The 19,558-nt window shown below is 40.5% G+C and overlaps 1 protein-coding gene across 1 annotated transcript in view; it reads right to left on the bottom strand.

Moving 5' to 3' along the window:
* Positions 1–3,552: 3,552 nt before the first annotated feature.
* ZMYM2 (zinc finger MYM-type containing 2) overlaps positions 3,553–19,558 on the bottom strand; it is a 118,108-nt gene continuing 102,102 nt past the window's right edge. Inside the window, exons 12-23 of the mRNA XM_077298362.1 lie at positions 18,921–18,955; positions 18,691–18,820; positions 18,174–18,295; positions 17,147–18,017; positions 16,950–17,063; positions 13,387–13,481; positions 12,504–12,642; positions 11,815–11,966; positions 8,056–8,170; positions 7,723–7,974; positions 5,025–5,145; positions 3,553–4,622 (exon numbers count right to left, since the gene is read on the bottom strand). Of these exons, the coding sequence (XP_077154477.1) occupies positions 4,433–4,622; positions 5,025–5,145; positions 7,723–7,974; positions 8,056–8,170; positions 11,815–11,966; positions 12,504–12,642; positions 13,387–13,481; positions 16,950–17,063; positions 17,147–18,017; positions 18,174–18,295; positions 18,691–18,820; positions 18,921–18,955 (2,336 nt within the window). The 3' untranslated portion in view covers positions 3,553–4,432. The remainder of the gene's footprint in view (positions 4,623–5,024; positions 5,146–7,722; positions 7,975–8,055; positions 8,171–11,814; positions 11,967–12,503; positions 12,643–13,386; positions 13,482–16,949; positions 17,064–17,146; positions 18,018–18,173; positions 18,296–18,690; positions 18,821–18,920; positions 18,956–19,558) is intronic.

Below are 19,558 nucleotides of genomic sequence, written 5' to 3'. Positions count from 1 at the left end.
GGAAAAAGTACCTCTCTTTCTCAGTCCAGGCCTAAAAGTCCTTTCAATAGGAGAATGCCTTTGCCTTTTCGTTCCTTTTGACCCTTCTCTTCAGGAACCACCTCCCAGCAGGACGGTTCTTCCGCCCCAGGGGAAAGACCATCCTTCAAAACTGCACCTCACTGAAGGTCAAAGAGCCACTCCTCCAAAGAGATTGTTATGTCCAGTTACAAGATCGACTTTTCTTTCCCCCGCCAAAGCTCCCATCTCAAACCCCAAGGGTTCTTCAGGCTGTTTCCTCCTCTCTACACTCAGGAGTAATTGTTCCCGTTACCTGGACCAAACGGTTTTCAGGGTTCTACTCCAATCTTTTTTGTAGTCCCGAAGAAAGATAGATCGCTTCGTCCGATCTTGGACCTCAAACAGTTGAACCGCCACGTTCGGATCCACCACTCAGTGATCGCCTGCATGGAACCAGGAGAATTTCTTTGTTCTGTAGACATTCAGGATGCTTATCTTGACATTCATGTTTGTGTTCAGCAAACAGGGTGAAGAGGGATAGCGTCCCTTGAAACGCGTTGGTAGCTGTTCCTCCCGCGTACCCGTCCCCTCTAGTTCGGTGACGTCACCTAGGCTCCGCCCCTCTTTTTTTGCCCCGAACCTCAGCGCTGTCTCTGGCCGGGGCACGCGAGATATCCGGCGCTCCGTAACCCTGCGGCCATCTGTCTGCAGCCGAAGCTACACAGTAAAAGCCTGAGGATCTGCACAAACATATAGAGGATGAGGATCCTGTTCTGTATCACCAACAATTAAAAGAGTGAGTACTATCAGCCTGAGAGCATTAACAGTTTACATCTATTTGCTTATCCTAACAAAACAACATCGTTGTTAATCCATTATATTAGGCAAATATCTTCCTGCAAGTAGATTTGCAAGACACACTATGCTCTTTAACAGCTGATCGATCCTGGTTGGCACAACAAATCACCTGCATATTGGAACACCAACAGGTCATTTATATAACATAAATAACCACAAAACTCATAGTGAGTATACCAAATTGTTATTATTGAAGCGGGTTGTAATCACTGTTCCACAACATAACTAATGTGAATTTAAATTTATTTAATTAGTGGGAATCTTTGTGGTCCAAAGGAGCAATATTCAAAAGGTATCACGTTTACCACAGACTCCCTGCACGGATTCCTAGCAACGCACAACACAAATACCAATGAAGTGAGTACAACACCAAAAAATCCATATATACCACTTATATTAGTTCAATCCATGTTAGTTCTGTTATAATTAGCGTGGTGATTATCCTTAATTATTATTAAGCAGCTTTTCCCACTAACAGGTTACACACAGAACCTGTTTTAATCACCAGCAGCTTTATTTATTTTTTTTTTTTTTAAACCCTAGCGTGGAGCGCCAGTGTACAATTCTTCTATATTCTCATAATCCCTTACCTGGACGATCTTCTGATCAAGGGGCTGTCTCGCCGAGACTGCGACCAGAGTCTTCAGATCACTCTGGACACTGTTCCGTCTCGGCTGGATAGTCAACAGAGAGAAGTCCTCCCTGGTCCCAGCTCCGTGACTGGTGTTTCTGGGTATGAAGTTCGACACAGCCCTGGCCCGTGTCTTCTTTCCAAACTTGAAGTTTACTTCTCTGTCAGGGAATCCACTCTCTAAAGCGACCAGCTCCTGTCCCCCTACGGTCCTGTATGAGGGTTCTGGGGGAGATGATTGCCTCCATGGAAGCCGTGCCTTTTGCCCAGTTTCTCTACAGCTGGCCCTCTTGTCCGCTTGGGACAAGAGAACTGACTCCCTGGACCGGCCACTACTTCTGCCTCAAGGTGAGGCAATCTCTGACTTGGTGGATGCTATCTGCCTCAGTTCTGCACGGGAGGTCCTTTCTCCCTCTCCGGTCGCAGGTCATAACCACCGACGCCAGTCTCCTTGTTTGGGGAGCGGGTCTTCCTTCATCACACAGCGCAGGGTCGCTGGAAAGCTCAGGAAGCCCTTCTCCCCATCAATCTTATGGAGATCAGGGCAATCTTTCTTGCCCTACTCTGCTGGCAGTCCCTCTTCGCAGTCAAGCCGGTCCGCATTCAATCGGACAACGCCACAGCCGTGGCTTACATAAACCACCAAGGCGGGACTCGCAGCAAACAGGTTATGACAGAGGTGACAAGGATTCTGCGATGGGGGGGGGGGGGGGGGGGGGAACGTCACGTCCCTGCCATATTAGCTATTCACATTCCAGAGGTGGAAAATTGGGCCTCCGATTCTCTGAGTCGTCAGGGCCTCGCATCAGGCGGGTGGTCCCTCAATCCCACCGTCTTCAACCAAATATGTCAGAGATGGGGCACTCCGAATGTCGACCTCATGGCATCTCAGAAGAACCACAAGGTTTTTCTGTTCGTGGCCAGATCCCGGGATCCTCTGGCCATTGGCTGCGATGCCCTAGTGATCCCAGTTTCAGCTGCCTTATCTTTTTCTGCCTCTCCCCTTGATTCCGAGGGTCGTGAAAAAGATAAAGACAGAAGGGATTCCTGTAATCCTGATAGCTCTAGACTGGCCAAGACGTCCTTGGTATGCGGAGCTGGTAATCATGCTTTCGGAAGCCCCCTGGAAGCTTCTAGACCGTCCAGATCTTCTCTCTCAAGGCCTTCTCTTCCACCAGAGTTCTCAGTCTCTTGAGTTTAACGGCATGGCCGTTGAGGCCACAGTCCTGAAGGAGGCTGTTTTTTCTCTCCAGGTCATTCAGACCATGATTAGAGCGAGAAAACCAGCATCCTCGCTCATTTACCACAGATATTGGAAGGCCTTCTTTCGGTGTTGCGAGGAGAACAGTTTGTTTCCAATGTCCTTTTCCCATCCTTGGTTTCCTTCAAGTGGGTCTCGACTCTGGTCTATCTCTCAGTACTCTTAAGGTCAAGTTTCCGCTTTGCCTATCCTCTACCAGAGGGATCTGGTTTCCCGTTCCCAAATGAAGACCTTTCTTCAGGGTGTCGCCCACCTGGCACCACCTTACCATCTTCCAGATAGAACCATGAGATTTAAATCTCATTCTCGGCGCCCTCCAACGCACAGCCTTTGAGCCCATTAAAGATATTTCTTTCCTGTCATCGAAGGTGGCCTTCCTTATTGCCATTACGACTATCATGAGGGTTTCTGAGGTAGCGGCTTTATCTTGTCGGTCTCCGTTCCTGATTTTGCATCAGGACAAGGTCGTCCTCAGACCCGTTCCTTCCTTTCTTCCCAAGGTGGTCTCTTCTTTTCACATCAATGAAGACATTATCCTCCCTTCTCTATGTCCCTCTCCGGTTCATGCCCTGAAGAAGTCCCTCCACAAGCTGGATTTGGTGAGAGCTATTCGAGTCTATCTTTCACGGACTGCTTCCTTTCATCAATCAGATTCCCTTTTTGTCATCTCTGAAGCTCGTCGTAAGGAGATCCCAGCTTCTAAATCTACTATCACCGGTTGGATGAGTACCAAATATCCCTCTTTTCACCACAACACTAGTAACTGACAACATTTCAATGATGCATCAATAATTTTAGTTTTAAGTAGGTATTTCCAGAAGGTCACTTTAATCTTTTAATAATGAAAGAAAAAAAATCAAAAATAACACAAAATAAATTTGTCCCCAGAGAGTAATTTTACTTTTTCAGCTACTCAAATCTAGACAGTAATTTTATTTATGTGGCAATATAAGAGTCATGAAAAGAAAAAAAAAAAAAAAAAAGGAAATATTTTAATTGGAAGGGACTAAAATAGTAAAAAAAAGAAATAGGAAAAAAAATGAACCAAAATTACCGTAACCAAAAAGGTTCATTTTACAGTACACAAATATTGACAATTTTCAAAATGGTCTAATTTTTGGTGCAGACAAAATGTTTTCTTTTCTACATAAGCCAATAGGATATCTCTTATTCTCTCCAAACTCAAAATAAAAACAGTTCCTATTACTTTACAGTTGAATTTTAAAATCTGAGAAGGCATGATCTAAATCTTGGGAATTCTTATGGATATTAGCAAACTTAAGAACTTGGGTAAAACCTTCTCTTTCCAGAAAGTTTTCAAAAAAACAGCAGAATTGTGCAATATGGAGATAAAGCAAATACACATGGCACATTCTCATCCAGATTTCATGTAAAAAGTTACAAACATCCCTAAATCAAATAAATAATAACAAAAAAATATGAGCTGTATGTGTTGTGTTTTAGGTTTCCTAGAATTCACTACAAGGGGAAAAAAATGGCAAAATGTCACACAAATATTTACACTGTAATCCCCAGGCTGGGTACAACGCTACAAAACTCATAAAATACATGTGGAGTAAACGTGAAATGTTTTTGTTTTTTTCTTTTTACTCTTCGTTCCACTATTCAAGCTAGCAGCTCGACTGTGTCTAACGTGACTTCCATTCTGCATCTTGCAAGATTTAGTCTGTGTCTTCATCCAGTTCATAACTGTTTTTGTCATAAATATCCTTTACTAGTAAAACCCGTATTAGCATGTTTTCCAAAGTGTTGCGATCCAGGGGATTTGACGTGAACCATAGAGAGGAACCAGAAGAGGGGCTTTCAGGAGTCAAATAAAACACATCCATTCTATTGCTGAGACTTTCTGGGCTGGAATGAGGCAGAAAGAAAGATCTTTAAATAGTTAAAGGTGGAAAGAGAAAAAACAAAATACATAAAACTGACTAATGTGAAACGAATGACAATATCCAAAGCAACATAACATTGGAACATGTGGCTAAGGAGTGCCACCAACCACATCATGCAAAGCACATCTTTTAAGGCCACATTCACAAGTTCAGTATTTGGTCAGTATTTTACATCAGTATTTTATAAGCCTAAATCAGGAATGGAGCAATCAGAAGAAAAGTATAATAGAAACACGTCACCACTTCTGTATTTATCAGCCACTCCTGGTTTTGGCTTCCAAATATGGATGTAAAATACTGACCAAATACTGACCATGGAAATTGGCCTAAGGTCCAGCTGCAGAGAAGAGTATTCCTGCTTTACCTTTTAGATAGATAGTATTCAAAAATTTTCACAGGGCAACGCGATGGGTCCGCTGTGTTTTCAATCTGTTCCAAAAAGGTCTCATCGTCCTCATGTTTTCTTTTCCCAGGCACAACTTTATCTATAAGAGAAGTACAACATGATGAATAATAGGCACAAAAAGAGGACATTAACCCCTTAGTGACGGAGCCAAATTTTTTAAATCTGACCAGTGTCACTATGTGGTAATAACTCTGGAACGCTTCAACAAATCCCAGTGATTTTTATATTTTTTTTCGTGACACATTATACTTTATGATAATGGTAAATTTAGGTCAATATGTTTTGTGTTTATTTATAAAAAATATCAGGAACTTGAGAAAAATGTTAAAAAATTAGCAATTTTCAAACTTTGAATGATTATCCCTTTAATCCAGAGAGTCATATCACAGTAAAACATTAATAAATAACATTTCCCTCATGTCCGCTTTACATCAGCACCATTTGTAAAATGTTCTTTTATTTTGTTAGCATTTTAGGAGGTTTAAAAATGTAGCAGTAATTTTTCATTTTTTCAATAAAATTTTCAAAATTTATTTTTTTAGGGACTTAGCCATGTTTGAAGTGACTTTAGGGGTCCCATATATTGGGAAACCCCCAAAAGTGATACCATTTTAAAAACAGCACCCCCTGACATATTGAAAACTGCTGTCAGGTAGTTTATTAACCCTTCAGTTGCTTTTCAGGAATTAATGCAAAGAGACATGACAGAAATGACAATGTGCATTTTTACCACCTAAATGCCTCTAACTTCTGAACAGGTTACAACAGCCGGCAGACTGTTAGGCCAGAATTTGGTCATGAATTGCCAATCGCAAACATCAGGACCACAAAATCATGATCTGAGGGCACCAATTGGGATTAGGAGGAAACTCCCACAGTCTGTTAACCATTTATAATGATGTAGTCACTATTGAAAGCAGCATCTAAGGGGTTAAACAGATTTGGACGGTGCAAACACTGATCATGGCTGATGCAGCAAGTTGTCAGCTATAGTGTCCAGCCGACAGCTGCTGGATTGTCACCTGTATGGGGAGGATATTCTCTTATATCTCAGGTCAGTTAAAAGACATATTGGCTGCCATTAAGGGGTCAAAGATGTACGAATTGTCGCCTTGTCAAAAGTGGACAGTTTTTGCGCTCATCTTCTCGTGGTTTACAGTTTTTGTGTTTGTTTCTACTATATCATGCTCTTAGAAAGATGCACGACATTTTATCAAGTGTCAATTCTTGGATGCAAAGTTCAGGGGATTTTAACAATTGTCGATTTCTTGAGGTAAATATGACTTATTGTCCTCAAACTTGAATGAGATGAGGAAAATATGCAGACAAAAAAAAAAAAAAGCATGTGAGCTTTTAGAGCATTTTTGTAGCGGAACCGGACTAAACACACGCAGTTCGCACAACTTAAAAGTTGTCAAAATCAGAAATAAAAAAAACAGAAATAAAACAAAACATACCAAAGAGACAAAACCGCAGCTGAAAAACACAATAAAACCCCATGAAAAATGTACAACAATGAATGTGAAAAAGTCGTTGCAAAGTAAGTGGACCAGTATGTAATTTAAGAATGCTTTTTGCAGAGTCAGGAGCTGTATGGAGACTGTGCAGACGTGGGAACAATATAAGATTGCGGGACTCGTATGGTTCATTACCACTTCTGCCTTCCTTAAAACTGTATGCAAAGCACTGAAAGAGCGCTGTGTAGCCAGTATAGTAAGCACGAACATGGCTTCCTTCTCCCCTCCTAGGATGTGATTTCTGGGATGGAGAAGGAGACCCAGATATCACTTAGCAAACACATATCAGCTCTGAAGTGCAGTTAGTAATGTGACCTTTGCGCTGTAACTGGGGCTAATATGCTAGTTAGTTACTGGGAAAATCAACAATTTAAAGTGACGCCATCATCAGAAAATAACCTATTGTTTAAGTCAGGTTTAGGTTTCATTTTTTTTTTTTCCCACCATTTTTTTCCCCCCATATCTGTACAAAAAATTGAAATCTTGCAATTTTCATACTGGACACAGGCTTATTTTTGTTCATTGACTAGTTTCAGGAAACAACACAAGTACATACCCACAATGAACAAAGTTGGACCCTGCCTATTGTCCTGAAGCAAAAAAAAATGGAGCCTAGATGGAGGAAGGGTCGAAAAAGAAGCCTGGAAGGCTATAAGGCGTCGAAAAGAAGCCTGGGAGGGAATAGGAGGTGGTCGGAAAAGGAGCCTTGAAGGATGTTGGGGTGGGGAATCAAAAAGGAGCTTGGAAGGGTGAGTAGGAGTGTCGAAAAAGCAAGCTTATACTTCATCTGTTTAGAACCATTCTTTTCTTTGGCTCATGAACATACATTGAAAACTACATGTGTTTTCCGCCTAAGACCTCTTTCATGCATATCTAATATGTGAAATTAAAGACCACATTACGCCCGAACCTAATCCATTTCTGCAGAGTTGGACTTCATTATAGGGATGCATGGTGACCTTAGTCCTATTCAGTTGAAAGGGGAAGGTTCTAGGGTCTTTAACATAGAGCATGTGAGCATAATACTGCTGCGCGAATGAGGTGATTTGTAGCATTACATGGCTATTAAACGAAATGGAAAATGGGTGGTTGACAGCAGGACATTTCATAAATGCGAGTCATCAAACCTACACGCTTACCTTCACTGTCGCTCTCAAACAATGAAGATTCCTGGTACTGAAGACAAGCCTTTTTCTCTTGTGTAAGGGGATTTCCTTTCCACTGTTTTAAGACGCTACCAAAAGAAAGTCTTAAATGCTGATCAACTGTCCTCAAATTAAAATATTTAGTATTAAAGTAGAATAAGGTAAAAAGCAGGGACATGGCAGATTGGGTTCCCAGCTGATTTGCTTGCCACAAGTAAAGTTCCTCAACGCGAGAGAATATGGAACCTATGAAAAAGTAGAAATACATGAGAATACGTATCACAACCCCGATACTGCCTGGCATAGTTAGGTCGCTGAATCACTTACCATCTGGTAAAATACTTGGTTGCCAACTTCTAAGAATATCATTGAGCCCCTGCCCAAACGTCTTGTAATCTTGATCATGAAATATATTTTCAGTCTTCTGGCTAACAGACAAGAACTAAGAAAAAAAAAAAATTCTATTACATCCCTATTCCACTCACCAGAGATTAACAGGAGCTTTACAGATTATGCTGAATCTTGTTAAATTGCTGAAATTGTCTATACTATTTTCCATACGAGCACGTGGGTGTGCAGAGCAGCCCAAATACGTCAATGCTTTATACTAGCCCTGGCATTCAGCTGGAAAGGACACATGGGAAGGAAGAGCATCATGAGTAGCGATCAACAGCTTTATTAACCCCTTGGCAATCATGTAATGGAAGCATACGTTATACAAACACAGTATTTGTATGGAGCGGGCTCAGGAACAGAACACGCACCATACCTGGAAGGTTTTGGCTGTGTTTTACAGCCGGCATGTATCAGTGACAGCTGCGACCAGATTTGATTGATTGTGTTTAACGATTTACATACTGCTGTTAATCACTCAGCAGCAGTTTAATAGCTGGGTTGTGTTGCCTTGTGCTCTGCTTCCACTGCCTCACCCACATTATGATAGCAGGGGAATGGGGGGTTTCCATAACAGAAACCTGTGCCATCTTGTCCCCACCATAGCAACTTGTTGCCTGAGGCTGGGCTTCATAGATCGTCAATTTCACTGTATACTGCAATACAGTAGTACTGACGTACATAGAACAAAATTATAAATAAAGTGCCCCATTTTTGGGATCTGGGGCTGGGTGAGGGCTTATTTTTTGAGCACTGAGCTTACGTTTTTATCAAAACTATTTTGGTGTAGAAAAGATGATCTTTGATTGCCTGTTATTACATTTTAATGCAATGTTTCGGCAACAAAAAAAAAAGCGTAATTCTGGCGTTTTTACTTTTTTCTTGTTACGCAGTTAACCAATTGCATTCTTTCTATATATTGATAGATCGGGCGATTCTGATCGTGGCGATACCAAATGTGCATTTTTTAAAATTATTTTTAATTGGTGGTGATTTAAACTTATTTTTTAATATCTTTAAAAACTTTTTTTTTTGCTAGCTTTAATAGTCTGCAATCATCTGGTCGCCTGTGCTACACATAGCTGGGCTACAGCCCTGCTTTGTGAAGCTAAAATACTTACCTGCTATGAGCACCGACCGCTGGGCGGCACTCATAGTGATCCGGTTATGACAATCACAAGGGTAGCTGACATGTGCCGAGAAAGATGCGGACTCATCGCTGAAGCCCACATCAAATGAGGAGACCCGATATGCGCCGTACATGTACAACACATTATGAAGGGGTTAAACAAAGATTTGAATTTTTTTAACCACTAAAATGTATGTATTAACATAAGAAAAATAAACTTATAAGTTTGGCATCGCTGTATTCGCATTGACCTTAATCATAGCAACCGCACAATTAAGAAAATCCGAAAAACAGTAACAGAACTGTGGATTTTTAATATTTTATTTTTCACCCCATTTAGATATCCTGCAAAACTCAAGTTCTCATACAGCTATGCGACAGAAATATAAAGTTATTGCACTTGGAAGAAGGAGGAAGAATGCAGACACCCATGGCTCCAGTGTCCCAAAAATGAAGTGATAGAGAAAACAAAAACATAAAAACAGAAGTATTGACTAATTATACAGGGGCTTAAGCAATTCTAGATCACTGCTTGGCTGATGTCCTTTTCAGCTGGATGACAGACTCAGACAGTTTATAGGCACTCAGACTTTGCTTCTAGGACCTGAATCACCTGAGATTTTAGCATCCACCGGGCGAGGGAGAAAGAAGAGCTGGAATTTGTCTGCTGATCGTCTGATCTTTTTCTGCGCATGCATACAAACTAGATCACAGATGTCCAAATTCACAGATTTCAGTGGGACTAGCAACTATTTAGTGTTAACGATGGGGTCTCAACTCTTCCTAATGTCAGAGGTCAAAGGTAAGAACTAGTGTTGAGCGATACCGTCCGATACTTGAAAGTATCGGTATCGGAAAGTATCGGCCGATACCGGCAAAGTATCGGATCCAATCCGATACCGATACCAATACAAGTCAATGGGACTCAAGTATCGGACGGTATTCCTGATGGTTCCCAGGGTCTGAAGGAGAGGAAACTCTCCTTCAGGCCCTGGGATCCATATAAATGTGTAAAAGAAAGAATTAAAATAAAAAATATCGCTATACTCACCCTCCGACGCAGCCTGGACCTCAGCGAGGGAACCGGCAGCGTTGTTTGTTTAAAATTCGCGCTTTTACTTGGTTACGTGAAGTCCCGGCTTGTGATTGGTCAGGGCGGCCATGTTGCCGGGACGCGGACCAATCACAGCAAGCCGTGACGAAATTACGTCACGGCTTGCTGTGATTGGTCCGCGTCCCGGCAACATGGCCGCCATTAACCAATCACAAGCCGGGACGTCACGGGAGGCTGGACACGCGCCCATTTTAAAAAGCGCGCGTGTCCAGCCTCCAGTGACGTCCCGGCTTATGATTGGTCACGGCGCCATGTTGCCGGGACGCGGACCAATCACAGCAAGCCGTGACGAAATTACGTCACGGCTTGCTGTGATTGGTCCGCGTCCCGGCAACATGGCCGCCATTAACCAATCACAAGCCGTGACGTCACGGGAGGCTGGACACGCGCGCTTTTTAAAATGGGCGCGTGTCCAGCCTCCCGTGACGTCCCGGCTTGTGATTGGTTGCGCCGCGGTCAACCAATCACAAGCCGGGAGGCTGGACACGCGCGCATTTTAAAATTTTAAAATGGGCGCGTGTCCAGCCTCCCGGCTTGTGATTGGTTGATCGCGGCGCAACCAATCACAAGCCGGGACGTCACGGGAGGCTGGACACGCGCCCATTTTAAAATGCGCGCGTGTCCAGCCTCCCGTGACGTCACGGCTTGTGATTGGTTGCGTCTCCCATGTGACTGCGACGCAACCAATCACAAAGCCGGGACGTAATTTTAAAATCCTTAAGGACCTGAAATTACGTCACGGCTTGCTGTGATTGGTTGCGTCTCCCATGTGACTGCGACGCAACCAATCACAACGCCGGAACGTAATTTTAAAATCCTGAAGGACCTGAAATTACGTCACGGCTTGCTGTGATTGGTTGCGTGCCGGTCACATGGGCGGCACGCAACCAATCACAAGCCGGGACTCACGTAAAGGAAAGAAAAGCGCGAATTTTAAACAAAGAACGCTGCCGCTTCCCTCGGTAAGGTGCAGGCTGCGTCGGAGAGGTGAGTATAGCAATATTTTTTATTTTAATTCTCTCTTTTACACATTTTTACATTAATGTTGTTTCGATACCGATACCCGATATCACAAAAATATCGGATCTCGGTATCGGAATTCCGATACAGCAAGTATCGGCCGATACCCGATACTTGCAGTATCGGAATGCTCAACACTAGTAAGAACACCACATCCGACACGTGCAATTTCAACCTCATCCTTTTGTTCTGTCAGCGGCAACTGGCAGTGGCTTATGTTTTTCTCTTTAGCGAGAGACAGACACTTTTGACAGAGCTTAGCTACATGTATGAGGTCTCGAGGAGTAATTGATCAGCCAACTTTTTTCATTTTTTAAAGGGTATGGACCTGCTTAAAACATGAACTAAAGATAATGTAAACATCTGCCACAGAGTCAACATTCAGACAAAAACCTTGTGTACAAATAGGTCTCATGGTTAAACTACTGACCTCCTGGATGCCAAGACACAGATAATAAATGCTGTCTGGTGCATAGCTATCTCCATTTGGTCTTCGCACTTCTTTAATAAAACATGAAAGCCAATAACTGAGTGCACTTGGAGGGTGCAATCGAAGGTCTTCTTTTAACCTCACGGATTTATCTAAAAAGGGAAGAAACAAAGACAAGGAATGAGAAATAAAAAAAATTAAAGATTGAAATTGAAAGCCACAGTGTTTCTGCTAATAAAATTGTTACAGATGGGCAAATAAACTCTCCAGCTGGCATGGCAGTACTACAAAGCCCTGCAAACTACTTCATATACAGCCAGAATCCACGGCTCCTCTTTTGACCAGCCGGGTCTCACGCAGCATCATATTTGTTTACGCCAAGCTTACTAAACAATAGAGGGAGTTTAGGGATCGCAGGGATCCCTTCCTGACTAAAGCGCTATACTTTCGACCATAATAGAAAATAGGGAGCTGGAGGAATGTTGGTGGAGCTTAAAAGACCATATAACGATAGTCACCAGACAGCTAAAGTACAGTATATCGCTCCACTGTGGCTCTTTTCATCTATTTGTATAATCATACAGTCCTATGGTTATAAATGCCCAGAGCTGTAGACCTGCAGGACATCGGGGGTCCGGTAGCAGTGATGTGGATATTAACATATTATGAGAGGACGAGGGCGTACTTACATTCTGTGAGCTCATCTGCAGCTATCCGTGCTTTTACCCATTGCTTCCAAGCATTGATGGCATAGGAATACTTCAGTGGAAACAAAGACTCTGAGTTTTCACTACATGACTGGTCAGAAACCGCTTTCCTCTTTGCTCCCTACAATGAAAAGTGTCATTTTGCATTATTTCAAATAAACAAAAAAACTAAAGCGCTAGATCAGAAAATAATACCCATGTAAAAAGGTTTGCTTGTTCTTAACAAAATAAGCGAGTTGGTAAAACAGAGGAAATTGTGTCTAATATATGGAAAATTAAAGCCAATGTGGCACCTGAAAAAATTTAGCGGTCTCATCAGGTTTTCATAGAAAATTTCTTTAAAAAAAAAAATTTGTTTTTGCTTTTAATGGAAAAATAAACATATCTGAAATCTTGCAATTTTCACACTGATCACTGAGCCACGGTCCAGTAGAAGTCTCAATATCATCACAGGATTACAAGGACAGGTTGCAAGTTTACTGTAGACATCACAGGACCCAAAATTCATAATAGGTGGTTATCACAGCTCACCTTCTCCCCCATTCCTTCAAAATAACATTTGCCTTAATCAAATAAGCTTGATACCAATTCAACACAACTGACTAGGATTTGGGTCAGTCTATAACATCTTAAGTCCATGCGGCTGTACTTAAACAAGACGTATAAGCCTAGAATTAAGCCTAATAACCCATGCGGAAAATTGCAAGATTGTTTAACTTATATATTTTTATAGTTTGCAATATGAAAAAAAAAAACTTAAGGAATTTATTGATCTTTTGTTTTTATCCAAACTTTATTTTTTTTTTTTTTAGAGAAAACAAACATCTAATTTTTAGGTCACCACCTCATTTTGATTTTTTATTACCTTTTTCAATGGTTTAGGCTTGAGCTGATCTTCATATTCCTCTTCAAATACAGGAGGCAAAAGAAACTCGCTTTCTGTGTCAAATTCCTCAGCAGCTTAAAAAAAAAATAAACAAATAATTAACTTGTACATGATCTCCAAATTTTTTTTTAAATTATAAAAGACATATGCCTGCAAAAAAGTCATATCTATGAAGTCAGACTGAGGGACGGATGGGACAGAACAAAGGTTGTGGAGGGTACAGTTGCATCTGTCCTATAAGAGTTTTGCTTCCTGACCCCAAGTGTCAATCGGCAGGATCAACCTTTAGAACAAGAACACATGTATATAAATATACTATTTTCTTCTAGATAAGCATCTGTTCCTTATTCTAAGCCATTGACTAATCCAACTGCGAACAGCTCCTGAGGTAGACTACTCCACAGATTAAGAGTTCCCATAGTGAAGAAGACCTGTCTCCTCTGGAGATTTAAACTGGCATTCCTATCTCCAAGATCCTATCCCAATATTTAGTAGGAGTAGAAATAATAGCAAATATCTCCAGTTATAAACCTAGCATAGTTCTTCTAATTTGCCAAGTTGCTTTACTCATCTACAGAGCATTGCACTAGATTAGGTATCCATGGTTATGACCACTAACAACGGTCATTATGAGTGGTCGTAACCATGGATACCTAAGCTAGTGCAATGCCCTGAACATGGGATAAGTGACATAATAAATCAGTAGAACTATACTTCATTTCTAATTGTTGGAATTTCCTAATAATATTATTACAACAGCTACATATTGGGATATGATATTGGAGATGGAGATACTCCCTTAACTCCCCCAGATGAGGAAGTGACCTTGGTTTTATATAATAAAGCCTGACCATACCTTTTGTTTGTGTACTTGTACAAGTTAATCATGTCCTCCCTTAGATGTTTCATTCCCCTTATCAGCTTTGTGGTTCTTTGTACTTTTTTTTTTTTTAGTGTTTTTTTTACTCCAAGGAGCTCTTTCTATGAACTTATGCCTAGAACTGAACGGCATATTCCTGATGAGGTTGCACTAACGGTCCTGAAGTGGAGGTATCACGTCCCTGTCCTGCGAGTTCATGCCTCTTTTCATACAAGACAATATCCTACTAGCTTTATAAGCTGCTGCTTAGATGCTTCTTGTTCTTAGTCTATGATCTACAATGACACCCAGATCCATGCAATGCTATTCAAATGTTTTAGGCTGGTATGGAAAAAAAAATGATGCCAAGTAAGATTGCTTACATGAAAAAAACAACAACAACCCAATAATACGTAGATAGAAAATATAACTTTTAAGGTTTACTCTAAAAAGGAACTAACAACATAAAACAACACACTAAAGAGTGCACACTACGTTCACCCGATGGATAAACCCTTAACTGAATGCCTGCCTGTGGAGGCTGGCACAATATACACTGCCTATAGGGTGCCAACCTCTGCTGTATAGGCAGGGTTCAGCGTAGGTACAGATCAGAGGGGTATGCTTATCTCAGATTTTTTTTATTGCATCTTTGTGAATCAGGCATGGCGATTCACTTCTTTCACTGACCTGATATATGCCTGCACTGTTTTTCTTTCAGACCTTCACTATGAAGTACTGTCCTCAAATGTTATGAAAGTGTATAAACTATTACTTGTCAGTAGGGCATAATAGGGCAGCAGGGTCAGCCATCGTTGAGCGGGGGCGCCATTCTCGTATAGGGTGCCAACCTCCGCAGGCAGGCATTCACTTCAGGGTTTATCCGTAGTAGTGTTCACTTTTTATTGTGGTGTTTGTAAATGTTGTTTGTCCCTTTTTTAAAGTAAACATTAAAAGTTATATTTCATATCTACGTATTATTGGGTTTGTTTTTCATGTTAGCCTACATTAATTTACCCCTTTCACAAATTGATTTGTTTGGTTCAAGTAAGACTGCTTCCAAAACTGTGTGTTAATAGTTTTTTTTTTATTAATTAACACAATGCAAAGTGGATGAAAAGGAAAAATAAAAGTATCAATGCATACGTGAAAACATCTTAAGATTAAAAGCGACCTTTCCAGGTTCCGCAGACAATCTTTCATCATGTTGTGTCCACTCTGCACCTGTGCACAGGGCTCCAATGGGCGGACACCAACAGGGCAGGACCTGTTCACTTCATACAAATAGGTGGATGTCAGTTCTGTACTGTAAGGGTAACATTTTCATTTTAAGCTTACTGTGATTCTGTACACCTTGATGACAGCACTGCTGCGGCCTTGCTTCTGCCCGGATATAAATAATAATAATCTTTATATAGCGCAAACATATTCCGTAGCGCTTTACAGTTTGCACACATTATCATCTCTGTCCTCGATAGGGAATGTAGATTGTGAGCCCTATCAGTATGGTCTTTGGAGTGTGGGAGGAAACCGGAGAACCCGGAGGAAACCCACGCAAACACGGGGAGAACATACAAACTCCTTGCAGATGTTGGTATTAGAACCCAGGACTACAGTGCTGCAAGGCTGCAGTGCTAACCACTGAGCCACCGTGCTGCTGATATTGTCAATAGCGTGCGCATCACTGAAGTGGCAAATTAATCAAATTCAATTTATCGCCCAGCCTGAATTTCAGTAAATTTAGTGAGGATTTGGTCAGCATTAACGGTGCCCTCAATGCTGAGAAACACAGGGCAGATAATTATCCATCACGTAATGCCATCAGCAAAGCATTTGATTAACTCAAAATTTATTCTGCAGAAGGACAACAACCCCAAACATACATATCAACATCATGTCTGTCTGGGATTACATGAAGAGACAGAAGGATTTGCACAAGTGACAGCAGCAGATGATCTGTGGCTCGTTCTCCAAGATGTTTGGAACAACCTAACTGCTGAGTTCTGAGCACCAGTGTACCTAGAAGATTGTTGCTTTGATGTTATTTTCAAGGAAAGAAAAGAGTGATCACTCCAAATATTGATTTTATTTAGATCTCTCTTTTGTTCATTAGTTCTGCATTTTGTTATTTGATAATAATAAACTATTAACACTTCTATTTTTGGAAGCAATCTTACTTGGCAGAATTTTTTTCCAATGTTATGCTCTAAATGAAGTAAAACTAGGAGGATCACTTGTCGAGAAGGATCTGGGTGTACTTGTAAATCAAGGACTTAGTGACAGCATGCAATGTCAATTAGCTGCGGTGACCAGCAGAATATTGTATTAAAAGATGCATGGACTCATGGGACAGAGAAGTAATAACACCACTTTAGAGCATTAGTTTAGCCTTCTCAGTCCAGTACAGTTTGGTGTCTGCACATTAGTGCCCAGGTGGATAACGTTAGATTTATCCACAAATCTTATCTACCAGGTGGATGCCCAAACACTCAGGTTTGTCCAAGTCAGCTTGTAACTTAAGACCATCGTCCGTAAAGAGCACTAAATAACCACGTAGCTTTGTGTCATTACAGAACTATGAAAACACAAAACATTTCAATCTGCTCAACAGACATAGATATTAGGACTGAGCACACCGAAATCATTACGACCTGTAGTATATAAAGATCAAATTGCACCTTACCCCTTGGGAAGTCTATTTCAAGATCAAGTTCTGGCTCATATGGCAAATCTGACAGGCCTGCTGGACTCTCTGCGGTGAAGTTTGTAGAAACATTTGTATTGAGACTATCTTCATCTAATAATAAAAAATATAGAAATAAATAAAATATATACTACAGAAAAATTCACTATTTATGCAAAAAATGGCCCACATCATACCTGTGCCACATTCTAGCTTATCTTCGGCAATTGTTGTTTCCAGCACATCAGATTCAATAGACGGCAAAGGGCTGTCAATCAACAGAAAATCCACTTTATTATTCTCCTCTTTCGCATCTTCCTTTACTACTATTTCTTCATCATCTTCTATTTCTACTTCTTTTACGTCGTCTTCTTCTACTTCTTCAACTTCTTTTATTTCATCTTCTATTTCTTCTACTTCTTTTATTTCGTCTTCTTCTATTTCATCTACTTCTTTTATTTCATCTTCTATTTCTTCTACTTCTTTTATTTCGTCTTCTTCTATTTCATCTACTTCTTTTATTTCATCTTCTATTTCTTCTACTTCTTTTATTTCGTCTTCTTCTATTTCATCTACTTCTTTTATTTCATCTTCTATTTCTTCTACTTCTTTTATTTCGTCTTCTATTTCATCTACTTCTTTTATTTCATCTTCTATTTCTTCTACTTCTTTTATTTCATCTATTTCTTTTATTTCGTCTTCTGTTATTTCTTCTACTTCTTTTATTTCATCTTCTGCAATTTCCTCTACTTCGTCTTCTATTAAGTCTTCTTCTTTTACTTCTTCTTTCAATGAATTTGTCTCCGGTTTTTCTTCATCTTTAATTAGATTGTGCCAGATTGTGTCTTCTTGCTTTAATACTTTACAGTCCAGTCGGTGTTCATCCTTTATCTTCTTGTCCTCGGAAACATCTTCTATCAGTAATATGGAATCATCTGTTTCTTCCCCTTTAATGTCTTCAGACTTTAAATCATCTTCCATCTTTAATGCTACGTCTTTACTGCAAAGTTCTTCATGTAGTTCCTTTATTTTGTCCAAATCAGCCGGCACCAGAACCGGGACTGGGACCTTTAATAAAAAATATATATATTTTTGTTAATAAATTAATTTAAGACTTTTTGATATGTAAGTGTGATAAGCTTCATCCCCATTCATAAATTCCATCATAAAAATATACATATTTATGATTGTCATTTGTGAACTATTCTGAGTCCTTTCACTTACTGGTAAAGGTAATGGAGCAGGGGCTGGTACTTTTTGACTGTAGAGATTCATAGGCACCGGGATATATACAGGGACAGGAATAGGCACTGGAACATACTTTGTATTTGCATCCAATTCTTTTTCTAAAAAAAAAAAAAAAAAAAAAAAGCAAAAGGAAAAACTTTTAGTATGCTCTTCACACTACACAAGTTCAAAGCCTTCAAATAAAAGTACTAAGTACTGGGAAGATCTAAACAACGAGGCAGAAACGTCACTGAGGTGCAGCAAGCACGGCAGGGAGCAATGTGCATCTTAGGCACACTTAGGTACTAAATACTAAAGGCAGAAAATGGCGACACACTGCTACACGCGTCATTATGGTCTGCACACACAGTAGCCAAGAGCATGGCTGACACTAGCTAGGTAGCATCACTAACCGCGGTTAGTGAAATCATATAACAAGGTGAAACACTGTCTACTTGGCTTTAAAGGGATCAGTGTGTGTCTTCTACCATCTTTATTATGTAAATTACAATACCTGTCTGGCAAGACTTGGCCTGCATATGAGGTTTACAGTAGGTGGCCTTCGTCATGGACAACGGCTTGCACAGCACAGCCTTGTTCTTCATGTCTTTAGGTGCTGCTGGTGAGCAGGAAGAATTTGGACCCTGAAAGAGATAAATAGTTTTGATTATATTATAATATGTAAATGTAATATGTGCACCAAGTGCCTCATACAATCTCTACACACAAAAAAGTGGCATATACCGTAGGTCTTGGTCGTGAAGCTTGAGAACCTTGATCTATAAAGAAACATACAATAGTCATAAATAATTCCAGAAAATGAGATATATCTAAACCTCATACATACAATATATATATATATATATATATATATATATATATATATATATATATATATATATATATATATATATATACACACACATATATATATATATATATATATATATATATATTTTTATTTTTTTTCATTTCAGAGAGATTTGAAGACTATATATTATCGCTCTGTACCTTCATCTAACTCAGTCATGGTTCACATTGCAGCATATATGCTATTGGTCACATGCACATGTAGACTGGTCTCACCAAGCTTCACTCATTAGAGAATAGAGTCTGGTTGACATTTGACTATAAATATGCAAATCACATACATGCTGTAATGTGACCGCTCACCTGCAGCCGAGTGTGCATAATTCATGGTCATGATTCGGCTTTCTGCAGTCACAAAGTGACAGCAGACTTTTCTTCTAAGGCTAGGTTCACATTGCGTTAGGGCAATCCGTTTAGCGCTAGCGGATTGCGCTAACGCAATGTATTTGAAGGGGCCGCGTTTAGGGGTCGCGCTAACGTCCCCGCTCTCGCAGATCCCCGATCTGCGAGAG

This window comes from Ranitomeya variabilis, chromosome 3 (genome assembly GCF_051348905.1).
Source record: "Ranitomeya variabilis isolate aRanVar5 chromosome 3, aRanVar5.hap1, whole genome shotgun sequence".
In the NCBI taxonomy this organism is placed as follows: domain Eukaryota; kingdom Metazoa; phylum Chordata; class Amphibia; order Anura; family Dendrobatidae; genus Ranitomeya; species Ranitomeya variabilis.
Note: the sequence above shows the minus strand (reverse complement) of the source record. Positions and strands in the feature narration are given on the sequence as shown.